This window comes from Polypterus senegalus, chromosome 12, assembly GCF_016835505.1.
Source record: "Polypterus senegalus isolate Bchr_013 chromosome 12, ASM1683550v1, whole genome shotgun sequence".
NCBI lineage: Eukaryota > Metazoa > Chordata > Cladistia > Polypteriformes > Polypteridae > Polypterus > Polypterus senegalus.
Window position 1 is genome coordinate 71,447,247 of NC_053165.1, and position 21,433 is coordinate 71,468,679.

The window sequence follows — 21,433 nt, forward strand, 5'->3', positions numbered from 1 at the left end:
TCTCCGAGGGGTCCGGCCAGTTGTGCCGTTCGTAAACAGAGAAAGGTTGTGGTCGTTGGATGATAGATTTTAATACCAGGATTGTTTTGTATCATATTGATATTTGGTATGCTGTATTAATAATAATCCACGAGGGGAAATTGTCTTTTCGTATGGTCAGAGTGCATGGTCAGCAGACCTGGAGCAAATTTCAAGTTAAGGGCAAAAACAGAGTCGGATCCTTTATTGCAGTAATGGGATTTGAACCGACAGCCTCTTCCTCCTCTCTCGAGTTCAGTCAGTGTTTTTAGTTGCTTCTTTTAAAATTGACTTCGTGTTGAGGTTACACACACTCTGTTGTCGTCCTTCACTCGCCTGTCTGAGTTCGGCTAGACTGACTGTTAAGATTTGAAGTTGGTGAAGTGGTGGGATTGCAGACCTCAACTTGTCAAGTGACCACCCAAAAAAAAAGAATCTGTGTTGACGGAGCTGGTCAGTTAGTCTCCAGGATCTTCAGATTGAGAGGCCCAGGCTGTTCAAGATACAAAGCAAAAGGTAATCTCATCTGAAATTGACCATCATTGTATGCTTACATTCTAGTTATGTCTGGACCATATTGAAGCTTTCCTGCGGTTCTTGACAATTTGTACACCACATAAAAATACTCGGTGGAGTAAATAAAGGTTTCATATTTATCTTGAAGGATATTTGTGTTTGCAAACAACTATCCAGTTGAACCTGTGAGGTTGTTTTTTGTTTTCTTCTTTGCCTGCTTAGTTAAGTGTTGCTGATCAGGAGCTTAGAATGCATGATTATAGAAAGTGCCTAAGCACCCAAAGAGGCTACCTCGCCGACGTTGGGGTTTGTAAAGAGAAACGTGCGTATTTTTACAGTTAACGTTTTAGAGAAACTGGGAATTGAGGACACCCTCGATCAAATAGGAGATGCGGCCAAACCAGCTAAGTGACGTCTCTCACACACACAACGGTTCGTATCACCGAGCGATTGTTGTAAAGAAATGATGAATACAATGCACAGAACCTAGTTTAGTTCCCTTTTGGGCTAAGTGGTGGCTCTGAGGCTAGGGATCACCGTGGCCAGTTCGAATCTCGTAAACGCCTGAAGTGACTCGACTCCATTGGGCCCAAGCTCACCAGAGACAAATGTGAAGACCGTTGAGCTCGGTGGCTTTGGTTCAGACATCAACGTAACTGTTAGAATTTGCGTTGCTGTGACATACAGAACATGCATTTGTTATTTTGGGGTAGAAAGTTCAGTCATTTATGTAACTTTTTAAAACATTGTAATTTATTTGAACACTCTGAAAATATTTGGTGCCTCGAGATCAAAGCCCACCCCCCAATATCCCCCAAAGGCATTTTTGTAACAAAGCTTCTGAATGTTGAACTGTCATCAACAACATTCACTTGTAAAATAAGATTATGGAAATGCTGTAGGCAACCATGAGAGAGTTGGGGCGGTGCGGGTGGACGTGTGCCGTCAAGATTGCCATTAGTTGGGGGCTAATGTTTCATTTTGGTTGAGGATGGTTTTCATTTTGGTATTGCGCCTCCAACCCCCAAAACTTGAAGGCAGCGCAGCTCAACGACCCTCCATGTTTGTATTGTGCAGGGGCCCATCGGCTTCACAGTTTGGCTGTAAGGTAAGACGTGCCCACCGTCTTTGCTGCTAGAGCTCATCTTTCTTGGTGTCTGCCATCTGGAATGAGCTGAGGATATTGAGTCGTTTTTGCAGCTCCTCCTTCTTACCGGGGCTCATCTTCTCGTTCTCGAGCAGACGGCCGATCCTCTCTGTTTCTTTGCCGGGGAAGCCGTCTCCTTGCTCCACTATTCTGCTCATGATTTTCACGTACTGCTCTGCCGATGACCGCTGCTCGCCTGTCACCTGGGTCAGCTCTGCCTGGGCTCTTGCCAGTACTGCTTGCTTGTCATCCAGGTTAGAGGAAGTCAACATGGCAGCGGCCAGCTGATCAAAAGCCTCTAAGCAGCCGGCCAGGCCAATCCACACTCCCTGTTGCCGAAGCCACCTCTGGATGTTGTCCACTTTGACCAGCCCTGTGTAGGGCACGGGGTGCTCCAGGTCACCATTACTGAACAGCAGGAATACGGGATAGTTGTCTTTGTCCACATTGTACTTCTCTCCCAGATCAAAGTTCTCCTTTTCGCCGTACTCTGGAACAGAAAAGTCACAAAAATCATTCAAGTGGAGTGGCAGAGGTTGTGACCTCCAAACTTGTCTTTGAGTGTCCTTTCAAAAGAATGACGGTCACCAACCCCTTGGGATATTCAGGGCCTTCTTACCTTCTGCAAAAACAACAATAACATCAAGTCTCATCCCAGTAAGGATTTTTGTGAATTGGATGGAAATGTCCCAAAGGAAGACCAGACAGTCAGAAGAAGAATAGAGTGACCAGCCAGACCCTTAGGATGGCACCAAGCTGGGGCTCGTCGCTGGTAGACCCCCCATCCCCCTGCCTCTGTGGTGTTCAGATAGCCCTTATCTGCTAGAGCAGCTCTTCAGCATGACAAGACAGGCTTGTGAGCCCCTTGCATGTCGTCTGTGTGTTTGTTTGGACGCACTGTGGGCACCTGGGACTCGACACGGCCGAAGTGTACCTACCTCTATTAGATTGTGCTCTTAGTTTATAAAATACTACATTTTACACGTGATCACTAAACTACGGTTGTATAACATTGTAGGGACGGCCCACTACCAGAATTTTATTCAATAGTAATTCTCTATTTGATACCCCATTTAACTGCTTTTTATTAAAAGTGCCTCCGTAATTCAAGTGGACAATACTGTGCTTTATTCTGTAATATAATACAAAATATATAAATCCTAAAAGTAGCTGCAGCTTTAAAAATAGGAATGCAGTTACCCAACTATCAATTACATGACCAAGTACTGGTGTTAATAAAAATCAAAATACAATGCCGGGCTTGAACTTGGGTGCATGACAGACACTGGGATTCGTCCAAATGAGTGAATTGAACAATCTTGGGGGTTTCATCATAGGGTTTATAAAGGAGCCATCTAAGACGGGCTGAAAATGAAGTAGTCTACGTAGACCTCAGTGTTAACATATGCAGTGTACTGCCTTACTGGAAAAGTATCTTGTAATGTATGAAGGAATAAAATGCATTAGATCTGTCATTCCAACAAAGGGCGCATCACAAACATTTGTCGTCATAAAAATGCATTGTATACTCACAGCAGGTGCAAAGCTATTTCTGAACTGAGCCCATAATAGGATGCCAGTTGCAGTAATGAAAACCTGTGTGTGTGTGTTTCTGCTTTTTTCTTTTTATTATAATAGTGAAACAGGACAAACTTTAAAAATCAATAAACAGGTACCGCTATCTAAGTGGAGGCAAGATACACTCCAACACGTGGCAAGAGGTAGAGAGACCAACACAGGCTGGCATGTGAGTGAGGAGGGCCCTGCCCGGCTCCCCACTCCTGATGTCACAATTCCCCCTCCCCTCGGATTAGCATTAATATATCGCTACTGCAAGAGAACTCTGATATTTAGCTCGCTGAGAGAAGTCGCAAAATCAGCCGGAATGTTCAAGCTAATTATAGAAAAAAAACACCTGATCTAAATCTGTTAAGTAGTGTTCTCGTGAAAAGCGGGCAGACAGACAGAAATTGGATTTTATATATAAACTAGCTGTGTGACCCCATGCTGTAAAAAGCCCGGGGTCCTAGAAACTATTGAAATCATCAGAAAAAAAAATTGAAATGTAAAGAGGTCAGGTGATTGAAAGGAACGACTCTGGGCGTCTGTCTCATAGGAGGATTTGTTTTGCCAACGTGTTCGCATCACTTGTGTATTAGTGGCGGGAGGAAAAGTAAAAGGGATACTGTTTTTCCGATGTTATTAACTAAGCGATTTTGCCTTCCTTCTGAGGTTTCATTTTGCTGACTTGCTGGCCTCGCTTGTGGTGTTAGCAGGCTAAGCGAGTTTTCTGTTTCCTCAGAGGCACAGAACCTTACCCTGACGCCACCTCTCACTTCCGGGCCGGACAGACACACATACTTCCTTGTGTTGATGTTTAATTTATAAGATAGAGAAGGACAGTTCCTGTAATTCTCCTGCCTCAAATATGAAGCATTTTTAGATGTGTTGTTTTTCAGCACGTGTTAACGTTGGTGCTGTTTGATAAGCACTGTGAGACATTTTCACATGTAGTGTTTGTTCTCCGCCTTCCAGAGTCCTTGCAGTCAGTCCTCCATGAGTGCGGTGCTGATGTTCACTTGCCACTACTACTACTGTAACAAAGCTGATACTTGTAAGTTTTCAAAGTTTTGGTGTTGACTTGCTACTGAGGTATCGGCTCTTACAACTCCATACACAATGTAGTGTGTGTTGGCATGAGTGCCCGCAGCACACGTGTTGGTGCCTAATGCAGCTGTGGCCAAGTGATATGTACAGTCAAGTCAAACAACACGGCTGGCTTCTAATTCAGTCGACCCCAGCTGCAGACCTGCAGGGCTCTGCTCCACTCAGGAGGTCATCGCTTGATGTTATACGTCAGTGGTAATGTCTGGTTACACTATGGTTAAGATTAGGGGGACATCTGACTCAAGTCGGGTAAACCGATTGACTGTCTAGTGGAGCTCCCGAATCACATCCGTCTTCTAATTGTCTGTACAGAGCAAAGTCCGTGAGTATGAAATGGAGCGCTCGCTGTGGCTGTTTAGACATTTCCACTGAGTCATTCTGGGAGAGCTGATCCAACGGCTCTGGGGAGCTTGGTTATCTTTTTTTTTGTGCTTTTGTTTCAGATGAAGACTGGAATCCTTCATGTGCGTCTTTTTTTTGAAGGATCCTTGGGGGCCGCTGGTATGACTCTGTGTTGCTGATGGAGTCCCGAATGAGGCGCATGACCTGCGTTGTGAGGGAGCGTCCGTTACAGCACTACAGCCATGTGGTGCCATTACCCGAGGGTGATTGTCGTCGTTGAGGCTAAGGGGACGCCCACATAACACCTGGCAGCAGCAGATAGATGGGTGGGACTGGACTGTGCATCTGCATTTGCCAACCAGGATCCCAAGCTGTTTTGTCGTGTGGTGGGTACAGCAACACGTTGTACCAGTGCATGCCCCCCCAACCCGACCTGTCCTTTTGTTTCTAACTATTTATATTTTTATATGATTATTGCTGCTGTCACGTGGGTCCAACATCTTGGATCCAGCGGCTGTCCGTATCTATTCAGTCTGTGTCTGTCTGGGTTTATCCTCCCACGTCCCCAAAGGTTGCACGGGTTGGCCCTGTGTCTGCAGATGTGGGTCCTCCTGTCTGGGACTGTCAGCTGTATTTGGCTGCCCTGTACCCTTGAATTGGATTAAGCAGGTTTGAGAATGTGTGTGTGTGTGAGAATGAGCGATCGTTACTTGTTTAAAGAGCTGCAGGGCAGAGTCTCAGCCTAGGAAAATAAAAACAAAATGATGGAACAATTAATTATTCTATGTACAGAACAGGTGACACTTTCTCCCTGTCCCCTGTTTATGACAAGGAGATAATTTAAAAAAAAAAAAGGAACTGTGCCATAGCAGTCACTACAGTAAAACTTTCTCTTCCTCTTTATAATATAGAGATAAGAGTTCGGACATGTGAAAAGATCATAAAACAATGTAATTTCTCACTTTCTGTGGATGTGAGGCCGGCTCAGGAGGACGTGTTCTCTCTCTGTGTGTGACAAGAATTATTGAAACAGTGTCCCCAACCTCCCTCATATTCCGGAAAAGCCAAATTAGGCGCCATTTAGTGTTCGTAACAGTGAGGATGTACAGTTTGTGTTTTTAATGGGCATTTTCCACCAGTGTTGTCTGCTGATTGTTAATTCCTTTTCATTCCCTTAAAGGCCAATGTGATCAGCAAGAAGAATAAAGAGGCGCACAGAGGAACGTCATGTTGAGTAGTCGGGGCAGGTCTGTGACAGTCACTGATATTTAAAGGTTTGAGGTAAACTGGACAAACTCGCCTTAAGATTTTTAATTGTTAGCATTCTGGAGTTGGACAAGTGAAGTGTTGGCCTTGGTGAACTGCGATTCACTAGCAAAGGAACATCCCAGGCTATCCTCTATGAAAGAAGTGAGCAGAGAAAATGAGATTACTCGGCCCCCTTTTGTGAGGAAGCTGCCAGGTTTCTGTCTGGTTTTCAGATTGCCCCCTCTTTTGACACGGCTTGTTTAATTAAGGTTGGGGTCTTGTGTGTTTAAAAGCAAAAGGCTGTGCTGGAGCTCCAAAAAGGCCACAAATAGGATTAAGTGTGGCGGATGTGCTTTCATTTGGCTTTATACTTGGGAGATGTCCAAGCTTACTTACTGATGAATGTTTGAACTCCATAATGGTAAAGGAAGGAGTTGGCATAGTGGAGACTTTTACACAAAAAGACCTAAACTGAAACGGCGCACATTTTAAAATGACTTCATACGAGAGTACGTGACATAGAGAACTTGGGAACTCAAAGAAACCTAAGAGATACAAGCCTTGAACAGAAACGTCTTCCCTTCTGTGTTATCAAGCTGTCTCTTTATTTTTGTGTAAACTGTCTTGCTTTGAATTTGTACTCAAACTGTTAAAATAGACATCTGAACTCTAGAATCATCTGCATACGTGTCCCTGAGTCACACTCAATGCCCGGACCCCTTTTAGAAAGCAGACAATTGTAGCCATAGCTATAAAAATGAGAAAGTCATCAGGGAATCCCCAGCAACTGGACAGATAAATAGTTGGGGTTACAAATCACCACTCTAGACTATAACCATAAAATTAAAAAAAAAAAAAGGATTGTAATATTGAAGAAGATGGGCACTCCTGAACCCACTTAATACAGCAGGGGTCTCCAACCTTTTTTTCCTCTCCTGAGAGCTACTTTTACAAAATGAAAATGGCCAAGAGCTCCTCATGTGTCCTAACGTTTATTCTCATCGCTTATTTCGACCCAAACAAACTGAATGCGCTTCTTTTGCCTGAACGTTTACAAAATGTTGGAGTCCACAAGTCACATTTTGCATTAAAACATCACAACGAAAATATGGAGTTCACCTGCAAGTGCATTTTGTCTGTCTGGCGCATCTCACACTATTGAATTAAAACAAACAATGCAATTCCAAATCCACAGATATGACTTCTTCATTTGTCATTTTGTCACATGTCACTGTCACTTAATTCACAGGTCCAGTCGCCTGTGTGATGTGTTGTTTAGTTAGTCAGCTGACTGGCACTGAGGTGGATGGTGGAGTGGAGCCACTCAGGGCAACATGTACGTTACATTATATTAAGAAGCCAGTTAGCCAATAAAATGGCTCATTTTGCTTGACTTCTCATTACACTTAATATATATATTAAATATATAAAATCCAATGTCTGTCTGCTTTTCACGAGAGAACTACTTAATGGATTTAGATTGGGTTTTTTTTCTAGAATTTTCTTAAACATTCCGTTTGATTTCTTGACTTCTGTCATCGCGCTAAGTATCAGAGTTCGGTTGTAGTACCAATTTATTGGTGCTAATCCGAGATGGAGGTTGTGGCCCGTGGGGAAGGTGAAGTGTGACGCCGGGCAGGACCCTCCTCACTCGCCTGTTTCATTACTATGTGGGCGGACCTGCGGGGGGCTGGCTAGTATAAAATGTAAGAACCTTACCTGATATGCCAACTTCTGCCAAAACAAAATCTGGACCAGAGGCCGAACTTGCCGCAAGCGTCTTAAACTCGTCGTGCTTTTCTCCATATGGATACTGAGTATCGAATCTCACCAGCACAAATTTCTGATTGGAAATGACCTTTGAAATAAAAAGACAAATCAAGATGGAGTTAGCATTTTAAAGTATTGCTAATTTGCACACTTTTCAGTAATTTCCTAAACCAGAAATTGTTAACAAGCTGTTGGGTGATATTTAAATTGAAATGGTTTATGGGCACATCTCTATGGCGTGTGGCCCACTGGTCTTAAATTTGGAGATTTTTGGCCCACTGGTCTTAAATTTGGAGATTTTAATATGGTGTCCTTTCTTCTTGGACTTAGTTTGAAGTGCTGTAAAGCTGTAACTAATCTCTGTTATTCTAAAGGTAGTGGGACTGTGACATGAATACAATATATTACTGAGGATTCTTTCATACATGTCGGAACAAAGCACAACTCATTACCACTCTGTGGATCCTCGATACATAAGAACATAATCAAAATACAGAACGTGGCTTGAATTTTATAGAAAACGTGTCAGCTTCTTACCCCTTTTGCTGTGTTATTTTAACTTAACAAAACCCTCTGAAATAAAGTCGATGAATGGGACAGGACTAAGTGGCACACAAGTCAAGTTGGGGAGCATGTACTGGCACAGTGCGTTGCCGAACCCACTACACAACAAAACAACTCGGGAACCCGGTTTGCAACCCCGACAGGCAGGCACGCAGTCCAGAATGTGAAGTGGCTTGAGCATCGGAAAGGCGCTACATAAATAAAATGTATTATTAAAAATGTCTTGATGAGAACAGGCTGTTCAGCCCAACAAGCTTGCATCCTCCATGGTTTTTTTTTTTTTTTTCTGCACCCTCTTATATTCTCACTAGCTGTATTACCATCTTATCTCAGTAATCAACACAAACCTTAGCATTAACTTCTGCAGAGCACAGTCTGTTGGGATGTATTTTGCATTGCAGGTAGAAATAACATGCATTGCTTTTGTCACTCCAACAGATGGCGCATCACAAACATTTAATGTAATAATTGTGTTCCTAACCTACCTCTGAACTAAATCAATGCAATCAATACGACTCTGTTATATGCTTTTTGGTATGGGATTAATAAAAACAGTGTTAATGGTTGTGATGCGCCCTCTGTTAGAATGGCAAATGCAATACATTTTATTACTAAAAATGTCTGTGAATGAGTCATCTGTTGGAATGACAAATGTAATGTATGTGTCTCTGATCTATACAATTTGGTATGCGATTCATAACAGCAGTGTTAATGTATTATGATGTCCCACCTTTTGTAGTTAGACACAAGCTACCTGTCTAAGATGGGTTGAAATGTTAAATATTCGGCGTAGACCTCAGTGTTAACGTCTCCAGTGCACCATGCGATGCATATGTCTCTGTTAAATGTCATCGTCGAATCTGTAAACGCACTATTAATGTTTGTGATGTGCCACCTAACGGAATGACACATGCATTATATTGCAAAAACTGTTGATGTGCCATCTGTTGCAATGACAAATGCATTTTATTGCAAAACGTCTTGGTGATGTACCATCTGTTGGAATGCCAAATGCAATTCATTTTATTACTAAAAATACTTGTGATGGGCCATCTTTTGTAATGACAGAGACACAGCAACTAGACGGACACATATCCTTTTTCTACACTGCAGATGTGCCCATTCTGAGGCTGCGCTGTCAGGTTAAAAGCTTGATGATTTGTTTCCAGGGTGTATGACAACAGATGAGCACTAGAGTGACACAGAGAGTTTAAAATGGAGGTGCCAGGTCCGGTGAGTGTGCTATGGTACGTGTGGCTCAAACTGGAGGACTAAGAGTGCTGAAACTTTTCCAGGACAGGCAGGTGCCCAGCCATGTTGGCTTATAGTGAACTTGGAGCGGGGAGGAAGTGTTATGGAGATTCCAGAACATTCCAAGGTGCCTCAAAGGGGACGCTGCTTGAATGCTAGTCTAGACACCTTGTTGAAGGTGGAGGTGGTTATTCTGCGAGGTGAAGATCCGGTTCATCCATGTTAGCAAAGTTGTTTTTGCAGGTTGGCGCCTTGAGGAGCTGAGGAGTCTTATGTTTATCTGCGAGCCAGGCCTAGTTGTATTCTGTGTAATAAGTAATCAATCTGTTTAATCCTCAGCTGGAGAAAAGTGAAAGAGGGAGCGGTTACTTGGCTCAGCAGGCCCAGTTGCTCATTTACTGACAGGCTTGAAACAACCCGAGTGAACCAAATTAGTGGGCTTATTAAAATAGAAATTCTTTGTAATTTTGCAAAACAGAACAGAGGGCTTGGGCTTTCACTCCGTGCAGAATACGGGGTATGTTTAGTGAGGCTGTCAGATTGCCAGCAAAGGAAAAAAACAAAAGTGATTTGCTAATTCTAAGGATTTAGGGGAGCAGCTGATTTTTATTTGCTATACGGAAATCTAATCTCAATGTGTGGTCGTGTACACATCTCCTCAATCCCTACACTTCATTCAACACCAGGAGCTGTGGGCACGGGGCACATCTGCTATGAATAAGGAGTACAACCGAGTAGCGCCGACACTGCAGCTTATAATTTAGAAGCGAGTAGCAATTTATAATTTAGTACAATTCACTTGCAGATTTATTAACATGTATACTTTGTCTTTAAAGTAAGCATTTGAATAAAATAATTAGCATTACGTGGAAACAAAAGAAGTCTTCCTTAATTTTAAGATTATTGCATCACACATGCCACGTAGCACAACATGCCTTTCTTCTACCAACCACTGCAAATAAACCTGAAATAAAGTGTCAGCAGCCCACCCGAACCTTATTGTGTTCCCCGTTTTGTTGAAATGCCAGTAGGCGAGAGTGACGACTGCCAGCGCTGAATGGGCCTGTCCTGAACAAGCAGGCAGCCAACCCAAACTAACCTCACGCACAAGATGTGCCTGCCAACATCTCGTCCTTATTGTGAAATATCTTTGGCTTTAGTTTGATGCCATTTAGGGTGAATGATCGCGTTTCAGCTTCTGTTACGTCTGAGATGTGTTACTGGTAGGACGTGCTCAATGTAAAGGAAAAAAAAATAGTTTTGTGCCGCCGAACAAAGTGTGAAAAACGAATTGCCGCATTGCCAAGAAAATAACAGGCGGATTTGGCCAAACCACAGCAAAACTCTGATACTGAACATGAAAAATTGGGGCCCCGGCGCGCCCACCCCAACCGGTATGAATTCAACAATTTGAGACCCCTGTTTCCCCATCCTGCTTTTTCTAATCGTATCCTTAGGTTGTTTGAAAATGGGAGACAGCGGCTGATGTGCTGGAGTGGAATTTGTATATTTAGGGGCAGCAGGAAGCCCAGATTGCAATCGGTTTATACTAACAATGCAAACAAAAAGGTCAGATGGCCGACTAATGAAGCAGAAGGACAGAAGCTTTGCTCACCAACTCGGTAGTTCACGTCTAATTATAAGAGAAGTCTTTTGTATTGTGGTTTGGACTGGATTAGTTCACCACAGTAGTGCTCCTCGCATTTTGCCCAGAGCTGATAACTGGTGACTTTTAAAGCACTTTCTGATATGAATGTAATTCCAACTACTGCAACTCTCCATTCGTAGAATCCGAGATCCCCTTTGCGTGTAATTGGCGTTATAGTAATTTACAAAGGTGTGCTGCCCCATTTGTAATGCACAGAGCTCTAGTTGCTGACTTGTTTGGTTTTTTTTTTTTTTAACAATTTCTAGCTGTCCACCGCCGCTCCGCCTGCGTAATTGTGAAACCGGACAAACGTTAAAAATTGATAAAAAAATAAATTTGTATTCAGAACAATTTCGCATATATACGAGCACCTGTTGATATACAATATTTTGGGTTTTCCTATCAGGAGCGAGCATATATACGCTTCCTGGGGAACTAACTCGGGGTGGGGAAGCCGTGTAAAACTTCACCGGGAGGTGTAGACTCCTGTCCGTCGCGATTAGAGAAATGCGAGGGTTTAAACCCCTTTGGCCAACGTCACATCGGAGCGACTCGAACGGAGGCGGGCGCGAAAGTAAGGAGAACCCCGCCCACTAACCCCTCCCTCGGATTCGCCCGAATAAATCGACACCGCAAGCGAACTATGAAACTTAGCGCGATGAGAGAAGTCGCAAAATCATCCGGAATGTACCAGCAAATTCAAGAAAAAAACAGATCTAAATCCGTTTAAGTAGTTCTCTCGTGAAAAACAGACAGGCAGGCGTTGGATTATATGTATGTTACCGGCAACGTATGAAAAGCAGGCATTGTATAGAATGCCGAAAATTGGACGACAAAGTATGAAACGTAATGTATGTCACACATTTCCTAGAAATTCTATACATTGCCGCTCAAAGTGCTATACATAGACAGAGGGGAACACTTCGTCCAGCAACATTGTGCAGCATCCACCAGGCTGATGAGACGGCAGGCATTTTTTGTGCCAGTATGCTCACCACACATTAACAGTTAGGAGATGGTCAGTTAGAGCTATTAGGTGGTAAAGTTTAGCCAATTAGAGACAGGAGATGATTAGGGGGCCAAAATGGACAAAGCCATAATGGGCAATTTGGTCAGGACATCACCCAACACCCAGTGACCTTTTATGAACACAGAGAGTCAGGACCTCGGTTTTACATCTCATTTCAAGGACGGACTCATTTTTACGACACAGTGTCCCAGTCACTACACTGGGGCGATGGGATCCACACACAGACCACAGGGTGGGTGTCCTCTGCTGGTCTTGCCAACATTTCTTTGAGGAGCAAGCTGAGCTTTTCATAGATCGAGGGAGTGAGAACTTTACATGGCCTGACCACGAGTAGCTGCAGGTGGATGACTTGTTTTGAAGTGCAGTGGTGTGTTGCATTGTGGAATTTTTTGAAAGCAGCAAGTCAACCTACGGTCAGTGCTAGATATACCTGAGACCCCTCAAATCCACAGCCTCTAGGATGCATACAGTTGAACGAGAAGCATAGTCTCTCACTTTATTTTTGCAAGGGACATTCAACAAATGCTTCGGATATTTTCCAGTTAAAAATGTTATGGGGATTCAATTCAACCTTCTGATGCTCAGTCATTTTGTAACCCACTTCATCCTGAACAGGGTGGTGGGGAGTCTATCTCAGCTAGCACAGGGAGTAAAGCAGAAACAAATCCTGCACAGGACGAGAGCCCGTTGGAGGACAAACTCTCTTTTTATATATATATATATATATATATACACACACACACACACGCACCAGTCACACAGGAGGGGCCAGTTGAGCAGTGCCAGTCTACCAAACCTGCATGTCTTTGGAATGTACAGAGTCCATGCATGCAATGAGGATCTGAGATGTGAACCCTTTGGTCCTTACTGTGAGGCAGCAGCACTACCCCTGTACCACCGTGCCACCCCCTCTCCAGAAGTAGTCAAAGAATAAAAAATAAAATAGCTCCAGCTACCACCCACTGTTGGAAATTGTGAACAACTCCTCTCACCCATAAGGCTATTCAAGTATCAATGGATGGAAATTCTAACCCAGGCAGCCGTCATTTATGGGCTTGCTTCTTCGTATCCTTCTGTGATGTGTAATAATGAGTTTTAGGTGGAGGGTTGTCGGCTTTTAATTAGCTTTGTCACTTTTCATTTTTAAACCTTATTGATCCCTTGCAGGGACTGGGGTGTATTTTACAAAAATTGGGCACGAGGCAGGAACAGGGTCATAGGAGACCAACCCTTGGAGAAGGTGCTAGTCCACCACAGGCCTCATTCATGGACTTGCCTACCTTGATGTATCCGAAGAGAGGACCAGAGGCAAACTCTGCATGGGCAGGTCCCGAGCTGGGCTCCTCACTGTGCCACCTTCATTGTTGTGTATGCCACCTTCATGAGTTTGTTGCCAGCTAGAATTTCAAAACATAACAGACCATGTACTACTAGAGCAGTGGCACACGTTCACCATCAATACCAATTGCTGCAGAAATCAGACCTCTAGACTTGAGAGACTTAAATGATGTTTCGTTTGATAAGGTCAGTGCTGGGAGACCCCCTGGCTGCGGGTTTTTCTCAAGCAGTCAGGCATTGTTACCTTTAATTCATCTCCATGTTTAATTAGGTTTACACTTTATAAAAGCAGAGCAGCACCAGATAGGAGTTAGTGTAGGGCTGCATTAGTGGACATCTGCAAATATTAAATTATCACCACGCTGGAATAGAAAGAAGGCAAAAGACGCAGTTTTAGCTTAGCTGTATAGTCTTCAGCAGTTGTGTCTTTTACTAATGCTCTCTCTTTTATCATGGACATAACCTTCGTCTTGTTTTTTTTGTCTTCTTTGTAGTGGCATATTAACACATACTTGTATATTTTCTACATCTTTAAAAAAGTTTTATTGTTTTAACTCATTTTTTCTGAGAAGTTTGCTTTCTTAATGGTATCTGAGCAGAGACCGACGAGCAGAACAGACGCCAGTACAAATGGTTCTGAAAGGTGCACCTACTTTGGTGTTATTCACTTGTGTGCTCGTTATTAGTACATTTATTGTCTATATAAGCTTTATAACTTTAAAATATTAAAAAGGAAAAAAAACATTTTTAACCATCTAACATGCACAAATTCTTGCTCCATTCAGAAAAAAAAATAGAACATAACCAGTTTGTAATGTCTGGATGGAAACAAAACCAGAGAAAGTGAAATTTTCCCAGTGTCTTTAATGCCAGGGTATGACATTTAGGGTGTGTGTGTCTGAAATGGTGGTGTGTAGCGTTTGGGGGCACCTCAGGGAAGTCTTCTGTCTTCCTGCCTGTTCACTTTCCACACAAAGGACTTCCAGTATAATACCAACACTGGCCACCTCAGGTGAATCTCAAGATGAGTCTTCCATGGTAGGCTGCATTAATAATGGAGCACAGGAGGGGCTTATTGGGCAAGGCGAAACATTTAAGGCTCAGCGTCCGCAAAACCATAGAGCTGGTAGTGGACGTCCAACGTGCTATAGAGCCTCTTGCGACCAGTCGCCATTTAGGCAGAGAGAAGAGTGGATGTGGTGCGGAGCTACGGCTACCTGGGTGTTGACACAAATGGTAAACGGCACTGGAGTGACGCAACACAGCTGTGCCCGTACAAGAGGGGCCCAAGCTAAATGCACTTCCAGTGCAGCCTCAATGTTTGCAGCCAGCTTCTTGAAATGATTTACCAGTCCATAGTAATCAATGCGTTGTTTTATGCTGTGGTCTGCTGGGGATGCAACTGGAGCTCAAAAACCATAAAATGCCTCAAACCACCTTAGCCGGAAAATCTGCTCAATTATTAGGCTTATTAGGGGTTTTGGAAAAAGAGGATAGTAGTGAAATTGAGCGCCACTGTCAGAAATTCCCTCCAGTAACTGCTGCCCTGGACCACTTTTATCCACAGGCTCATTCCATCATGGTAAGTTTAAAAAGTGCATCTGAGGGCCTTTTCTGACCACTGCTTTCCTTGTGATGGCTCAGACTAAATGCTTTATACTCTTAAAGCTCACTTGTATAATTTTGCTAGTTCTGTTTAATACTTATTTAGTGATTGATTGTATTATTTATACTATGAGTCTAAATCTTAATTTTTTCACGTGAGAACCTCTGGATTATACAAATAAACGACACCCAAGTACAAAGCTCAACGAACGATGTTAAATGAGAGCAGCCTCTTTATCCGATTCTACAACCGCGAGCGAGCGGCAGGTGCAAGACATGAAAGTCGAGTCTGCGCACTGGCGCCTTCCAACGCCACATGGTCTCGCGTGATTGGCTAGTCCACGCTCCGTAAATACGCTTCGTCGTATTATTGGTTGAGGCGGAAAATCGGAAGGCAATATAGGAAATAAGAAATGTTAAAAAAAACACAAGCCTTAAAATATATTGCCAAGTTGCATATTTACTGTAGGACTTTAACTTTTTGCCGTTTATTTTCTGATTTCACTGTGACCATCAACGCTTTGTAACCCGCGGGCCCTTGACGGGATTCTGAAACGTTATTTAGGGGAAAGTAAGGAAGGCGTCGACAAAACACAGTAACATAATATTGGAATCACAAAACACATTAAAAATCAACGCTTATTACGTGAAAGTATATTATAATAATAAACATCTAGCACAACGCCAGCAAAACGACTAATAAAAGCGAATAACGCTACACTTTTTCAAACGATTGTGTCTGCTTGGGCTCATCCTAGTAGTGCGGATGACAGCTGCTGACTTAGCGGTTATCGTCTCACATCCTACAAAAGTAGCAAAAAGCACCGTTACCTTTTGGAAAGTTATTGAGTCCAGAGGGAGGGCACCTTTAGTGTGCAGGGCACAGGTGCGAGGCAAGGAGATGAAAGCGATGACTACGGCGATTACACCGTAAATCCCGAAGGAGAGATCACGTGCGGCATTCATGTTTGTGCGTGTAGCGGACTGGCTGTCACTATAAAGAGGATGTGCGACTTGGCGCGAGGTTCGTGCGCGAGCTCAGAAGCATTGGCGGCCGCCGCCCGGAGAACTGTGGGTAATGCGCGTGGCCGACCACAGTCAGGCAGACGCTTCTCTAAGTGGACGTTGTCCTTTGAGCGATTGATGTGTTTTTAGAGGTAACAGGTTAACTAAAGGAGTTAAAAATATGACAATGCTTTGTTGCAGTAGTTGTGTCTGCCTTTTAATGTTTAAGTATCTCTGATGTGCAATTTTCAAACGACATATTAAAAAAAAAAAAAATGTAAATGCCTGGGTGTAGAGGTTCGTTCCAAAGAGTCAACATCACACATGCACGTTTCGTTTATCTCCCGTGCGTCTTTTGTAAATGGAACGTTTTTATGACTAAGTTGAGCACAAGCTTAAGCTTCTCTACGCCTTAAGGCTATGGTGGATGTTCCAGTCTTCCAACTGCATCCCAAAACCTTTCGACTGGCAAGAAGATGGCCGGTGTAACTGTGTGCCATGCGGGTGGACGGACTTAGTTGTCGTCTTGCACCCAGTGCAGACTTTGAGATGTGCATTTACATTTACTCGTTCAACAATGAAACTATAGAGCCCAGGCTTTGGGACCCCTAATTCAAAGTCTCTACCCCATCACTTGAAAGCTATAAGGCATAGGAAGTGTGTTTTTGTTTTAATAAAGTTTCTGTTACACTTCGACTGTGACAGCACCGTAACATGAACAACAGTAATGTCACCAATGAATTATTAAGCAGGGAAAGCGGTTTAATAAAACCAAAAAATGACCCAACAAGGCGTGAAGGTGTGAAACGACGTGTGGCTTCAGCAGGAACTTATGCATTTCCCCTTGGGATTAATAAAGTATCTATCTATCTATCTATCTATCTATCTATCTATCTATCTATCTATCTATCTATCTATCTATCTATCTATCTATCTATCATATAGTGCCTTTCATATCTATCTATCTATCTATCTATCTATCTATCTATGTCCAGTCCTTGGCATTTCATCCTCTCCTTTATTTTCCACGTTGTATATTTCCTCAGTCAAAATGAAACTCAAAACAGACACGGTAAGAAAACCGTATGTTTCCACCGCCCTTTTAATCCATGTACAAATTTATGATAACTTCCTAGTTCCTATAACTCTCACTACTCAGCACCCCTTCTTAAAGTAGCAATACTCGATTACAATTGACTAATTATCTATCCCTATTCTTTATATATAAAATGAATCTTGAGCTACAAAAATAAATTTAACATAATTTCAAAATTAACAACATAAAAATGTTAATACAGAACTTGGCTCATACAAGGCCATAAAGCGATAGATATTTTATTAATCCCAAGGTATAATTCACATACTCTAGCAGCAGCATACTGATACAAACAATATTAAATTAAAGAGTGATAACAATGCAGGTATAACAGACAATAACTTTGTATAATATTAATGTTTACCCCACCGGGTGGAGTTGAAGAGTCGCATAGTGTGGGGTCTCCTCAGTCTGTCAGTGGAGCAGGATGATGACAGCAGTCTGTCGCTGAAGCTGCTCCTCTGTCTGGAGATGATCCTGTTCAGTGGATGCAGTGGATTCTCCATTATTGACAGGAGTCGTCTGCTCAGTGCCCGTCGCTCTGCCACGGATGTCAAACTGTCCAGCTCTGTGCCTACAATAGAGCCTGCCTTCCTCACCAGTTTGTCCAGGTGTGAGGTGTCCCTCTTCTTTATGCTGCCTCCCCAGCACACCACCGCGTAGAAGAGGGCGCTCACCACAACCGTCTGATAGAACATCTGCAGCATCTTATTACAGATGTTGAAGGATGCCAGCCTTCTAATGAAGTATAGTCGGCTCTGTCATTTCTTACACAGAGCATCAGTATTGGCTGTCCAGTCCAATTTGTCATCCAGCTGCACTCCCAGGTATTTATAGGGCTGCACCCTCTGCACAGTCACCTCTGATGATCACGGGGTCCATGAGGGGCCTGGGCCTCATAAAAAAAAAATAGAGATTAATGTTGGGTGTACCAGAACCAGTTAACATAAAACACACAGGGACGGTTAACAATTAATTATAGAATCATTAGATATGTAGTAGTCAATGCCACAAGGGGCAGGTACACCGTAGTGAGGCACACCGTCACAAAATAAGGTCCTTAGTGTAGTACAGTTTCATTCATATCTTTAACTTTGACATGAGAGATAATCCAATGCTGCAGTTTTAATCAAAATCTGCGATGCAGAAGTTCATTTTTTTTTTAGTTTATGGTCATCTGTTGAGGAACAACCCCAATGAAGAAGATAGCAGTGGTCACCTAGACTTTGTTGTGAACGCCTCCCCCCTCATAACAGTTGTAAGATAATAATTCTCACACGAGATATAAATAAAAGTTAGGGAGTTGTCCCCGTATAATGTCCAGCAATCTTCAATGAAAAAGTTGCAAAAAAAAGGACGATCAAAAGCCTACCATTTGAAAGTACAGTACATGACAGTGGAAGTGGAATTTATACAACATGGCAACTGGAAGGAAGTATTGATGGAAATGATGTCATAACTGTGAGACCGGAAGTGATGTTATCAGGGTGCAACTGGAGGTGACGTTTGTGGAAATGACGTCGTCTTTGGGAGTCAGAGGTGGAAATGATGAATCGGAAGAGGAGCCAATTTGGGAATCCAGAAGACTCGGTGAGTGAGTTTGTTTCGTTTGTTGTTTTTCTTCGTGATTTCTGAAGGGAAGATAAAGGAGAGAGGCGTTAATAGCCGATACAAATCCCTTGTCTCGTGAAGTTTGTCTCACCTGTGGGCTTGTTGGCTGCCTCCTAAGCATGTGTGTGTGACACTTTCCAAGCTTAAGGGCCCCAAAAATGAAGGTCCGCCAGTGTAGCAGACACTTTTTCCCCTAAAGTGAGTAAACATCAGTCTGAGGGTCACTTTTCGAGTGTTAACAGGACAAGGGGGCCAAAAGTGATGGTCACAAGTGAAGAGCTTTACAGTTCCTCGACTACAAAACCCAACAGCTAATATCAGTTTGAGTAGTGGGGCACCAATTGTCTTGTTGCCCAAAAGTGCATACGCAGGTTAGGAAATGGATGGAAGGACCCCATGAATAAGGCGTTCAGGCAGTGACTTGCAGGGCTACAAAACCAGTCACTTAATCTGCCAGTACTCGTAGGCATTTAGAAAGTGGAAGGCCACTATAAAAAGATGTTGGATGTCGACATTTACAAATAGGAGATTTTATCTATGCGATGCCGCTGTCAAACACACCTCCTCTGATTCAGACTTGCGGAAGGCCGGAGCCTGTCTCAGCAGTTCTTGGTGCCTAGCAGGAGTGTTCACATCAAGGGAATTTAGAGTTGTCAAGTGAGCCTCACTCGCATGTATTTGGGGATGTCGTAGGAAATGTGCAGGATGTGCAAACTCCACATGGAGAACGACCCAGGATTGAGGAACCCAGGAACCTCTTAACGTTTTTGACTTTTCCTAGTGGGCCGTGCTGGTCAAAGCTCTCTAGTTGCCCTTGGTGGAGCTGGACGGTTGTCCCCCTTCATTTCCCATAGCAGGTACTATAGAAATATATATCTACATGAATATTTACCATGTGTGTGTATATATATATATATATATATATATATATATATATATATATATATATATATATATATTTATAGATGTCTGGGGCCTACAGACAGCACTTGGGGGCTAAGGCTGTCAGTCAGTTCCATTTTTAAAGGTTGTCTTTAAATTGCCTCACAGTTTTTAAACAAATATACTGTAACTCAAAGTGTGAAATGAGGTCGGTGTTGATGTCATTCAAACTCTCACATGACATTGTGTGTCGATAGTTTGCTACGGTCGAGCATTTGCTTTGATTAATTCACAGGTCTGTGCTGTGTGTCTACTGTTAGCAGGAACCACCATTCGGCATCCCCTTCTCTTTTATAGCATTGGCTTTACATTAATGGAGGTCCTTACCAGGCAGGACAACATTGATTTAGATAGATAGATAGATACTTTATTAATCCCAAGGGGAAATTCACATAATGCAGCAGCAGTATACTGATACAAAGAAACAATATTAAATTAAAGAGTAATAACAATGCAGGTAAAAAAAGGTTTAGGACCACCCACTAAATATCACCTGAACCAATCGTTTTTAACCATTTGACTTTTGTGCCTTGATGTCTTTTCACTTTCCCAGCATGCCATTTTGCCTCCACATGAAGTTTTCTTGTCAGAGTGGACAGCATCTTGACGTCCCCACAGCCCTATTTAGATCCTTTTCTGGTGATCATCAGCTTATAAACCATTGAACTTACGTTAGAGGTTTCTTAGCACGTAAAAAACTTAACAACTGCTTTTGACCAGTTCTGTGTATTTATTAACTGAACACTTGGTGTCCGATGCAAAGTCAGCCAACGGTACAAATGGCCTAGCTGTCCTGAATTAACTTTGTGTTTCACGGTAACTCAGTTGTGGTCAGTGTGGGGCTTAGTACTGCACAGGAATCTAAACGGCCGCCAAGTATGCAGTGATGAATAAAAACACCTTCCTCACCTGTGGCCTGCTTCTTTAATGAATTTGCTCAAATTATAGCCACGCATAGGGGTGAGTCTGAGCAGAAAAAAAATGATATCAGTGTTGAGTGCTTCTTTTGTTTGTTTGTTGTGCATTGCATCATTTCTCCGTAGTGAGTTGAATCCACATGTGTGAGATAGAAATGGTGTAATGCTGTTGGAGAAATGGGCTTTAGCAGTATGCTGAATACAACTTGTAAGATTTTAGAATTTAGATAATGACTCTTCAGCCTAGAGACAAAGAAAGATCTATCTATCTATCTATCTATCTATCTATCTATCTATCTATCTATCTATCTATCTATCTATCTATCTATCTATCTATCTATCTATCTATCTATCTATCTATCTATCTATCTATCTATCTATCTATCTATCTATCATATAGTGCCTTTAATATCTATCTATCTATCTATCTATCTAATCTTTTGTAAAAGATAGCCCAGCCACAGACAGACATGACTCCAGATGTCCACAACACACATGATTTATTTCTCTTTTCCTACACCCAACACAGCACAAACATGGTGCCCAGTCCCTTTCTTTCTTTCTTTCTTCTACCTCTACTCCACTTCTCGCAGCTCTGTCCTCTGCCACACGACGCCAGCCCCTTTTCTAATGCGCCCCGATGTTCTATCCGTCACGCTCAGACTCATGTGGGAAGTGTCCTGTGGCTGAAATAGCAGACGGGTTCAAATGAGCTCCT

At 42.8% G+C, this 21,433-nt stretch overlaps 1 protein-coding gene across 1 annotated transcript; it reads right to left on the minus strand.

Annotated features, from left to right (window-relative positions):
• Nucleotides 1-1,271: 1,271 nt before the first annotated feature.
• LOC120540985 (endoplasmic reticulum resident protein 29-like) lies at nt 1,272-16,180 on the minus strand. The gene is made up of 3 exons (XM_039772203.1): nt 15,976-16,180; nt 7,658-7,796; nt 1,272-2,171 (listed from the first exon to the last, which is right to left on the minus strand). The coding sequence occupies exons 1-3, from the start codon at nt 16,108-16,110 to the stop codon at nt 1,669-1,671; spliced, it is 777 nt and encodes a 258-aa protein (XP_039628137.1). The 5' UTR covers nt 16,111-16,180; the 3' UTR covers nt 1,272-1,668.
• Nucleotides 16,181-21,433: the final 5,253 nt, after the last annotated feature.

Excerpts from the sequence above, each read along its gene's own strand:
- LOC120540985 (XM_039772203.1), bottom strand. The coding sequence starts at position 16,110 with ATGAATGCCGCACGTGATCTCTCCTTCGGGATTTACGGTGTAATCGCC. Across the intron at positions 7,797-15,975 it reads ACTCAATAACTTTCCAAAAG|GTCATTTCCAATCAGAAATT; the intron begins GTAACGGTGCTT and ends TTTATTTCAAAG. Across the intron at positions 2,172-7,657 it reads GGCAGAAGTTGGCATATCAG|AGTACGGCGAAAAGGAGAAC; the intron begins GTAAGGTTCTTA and ends TTTCTGTTCCAG.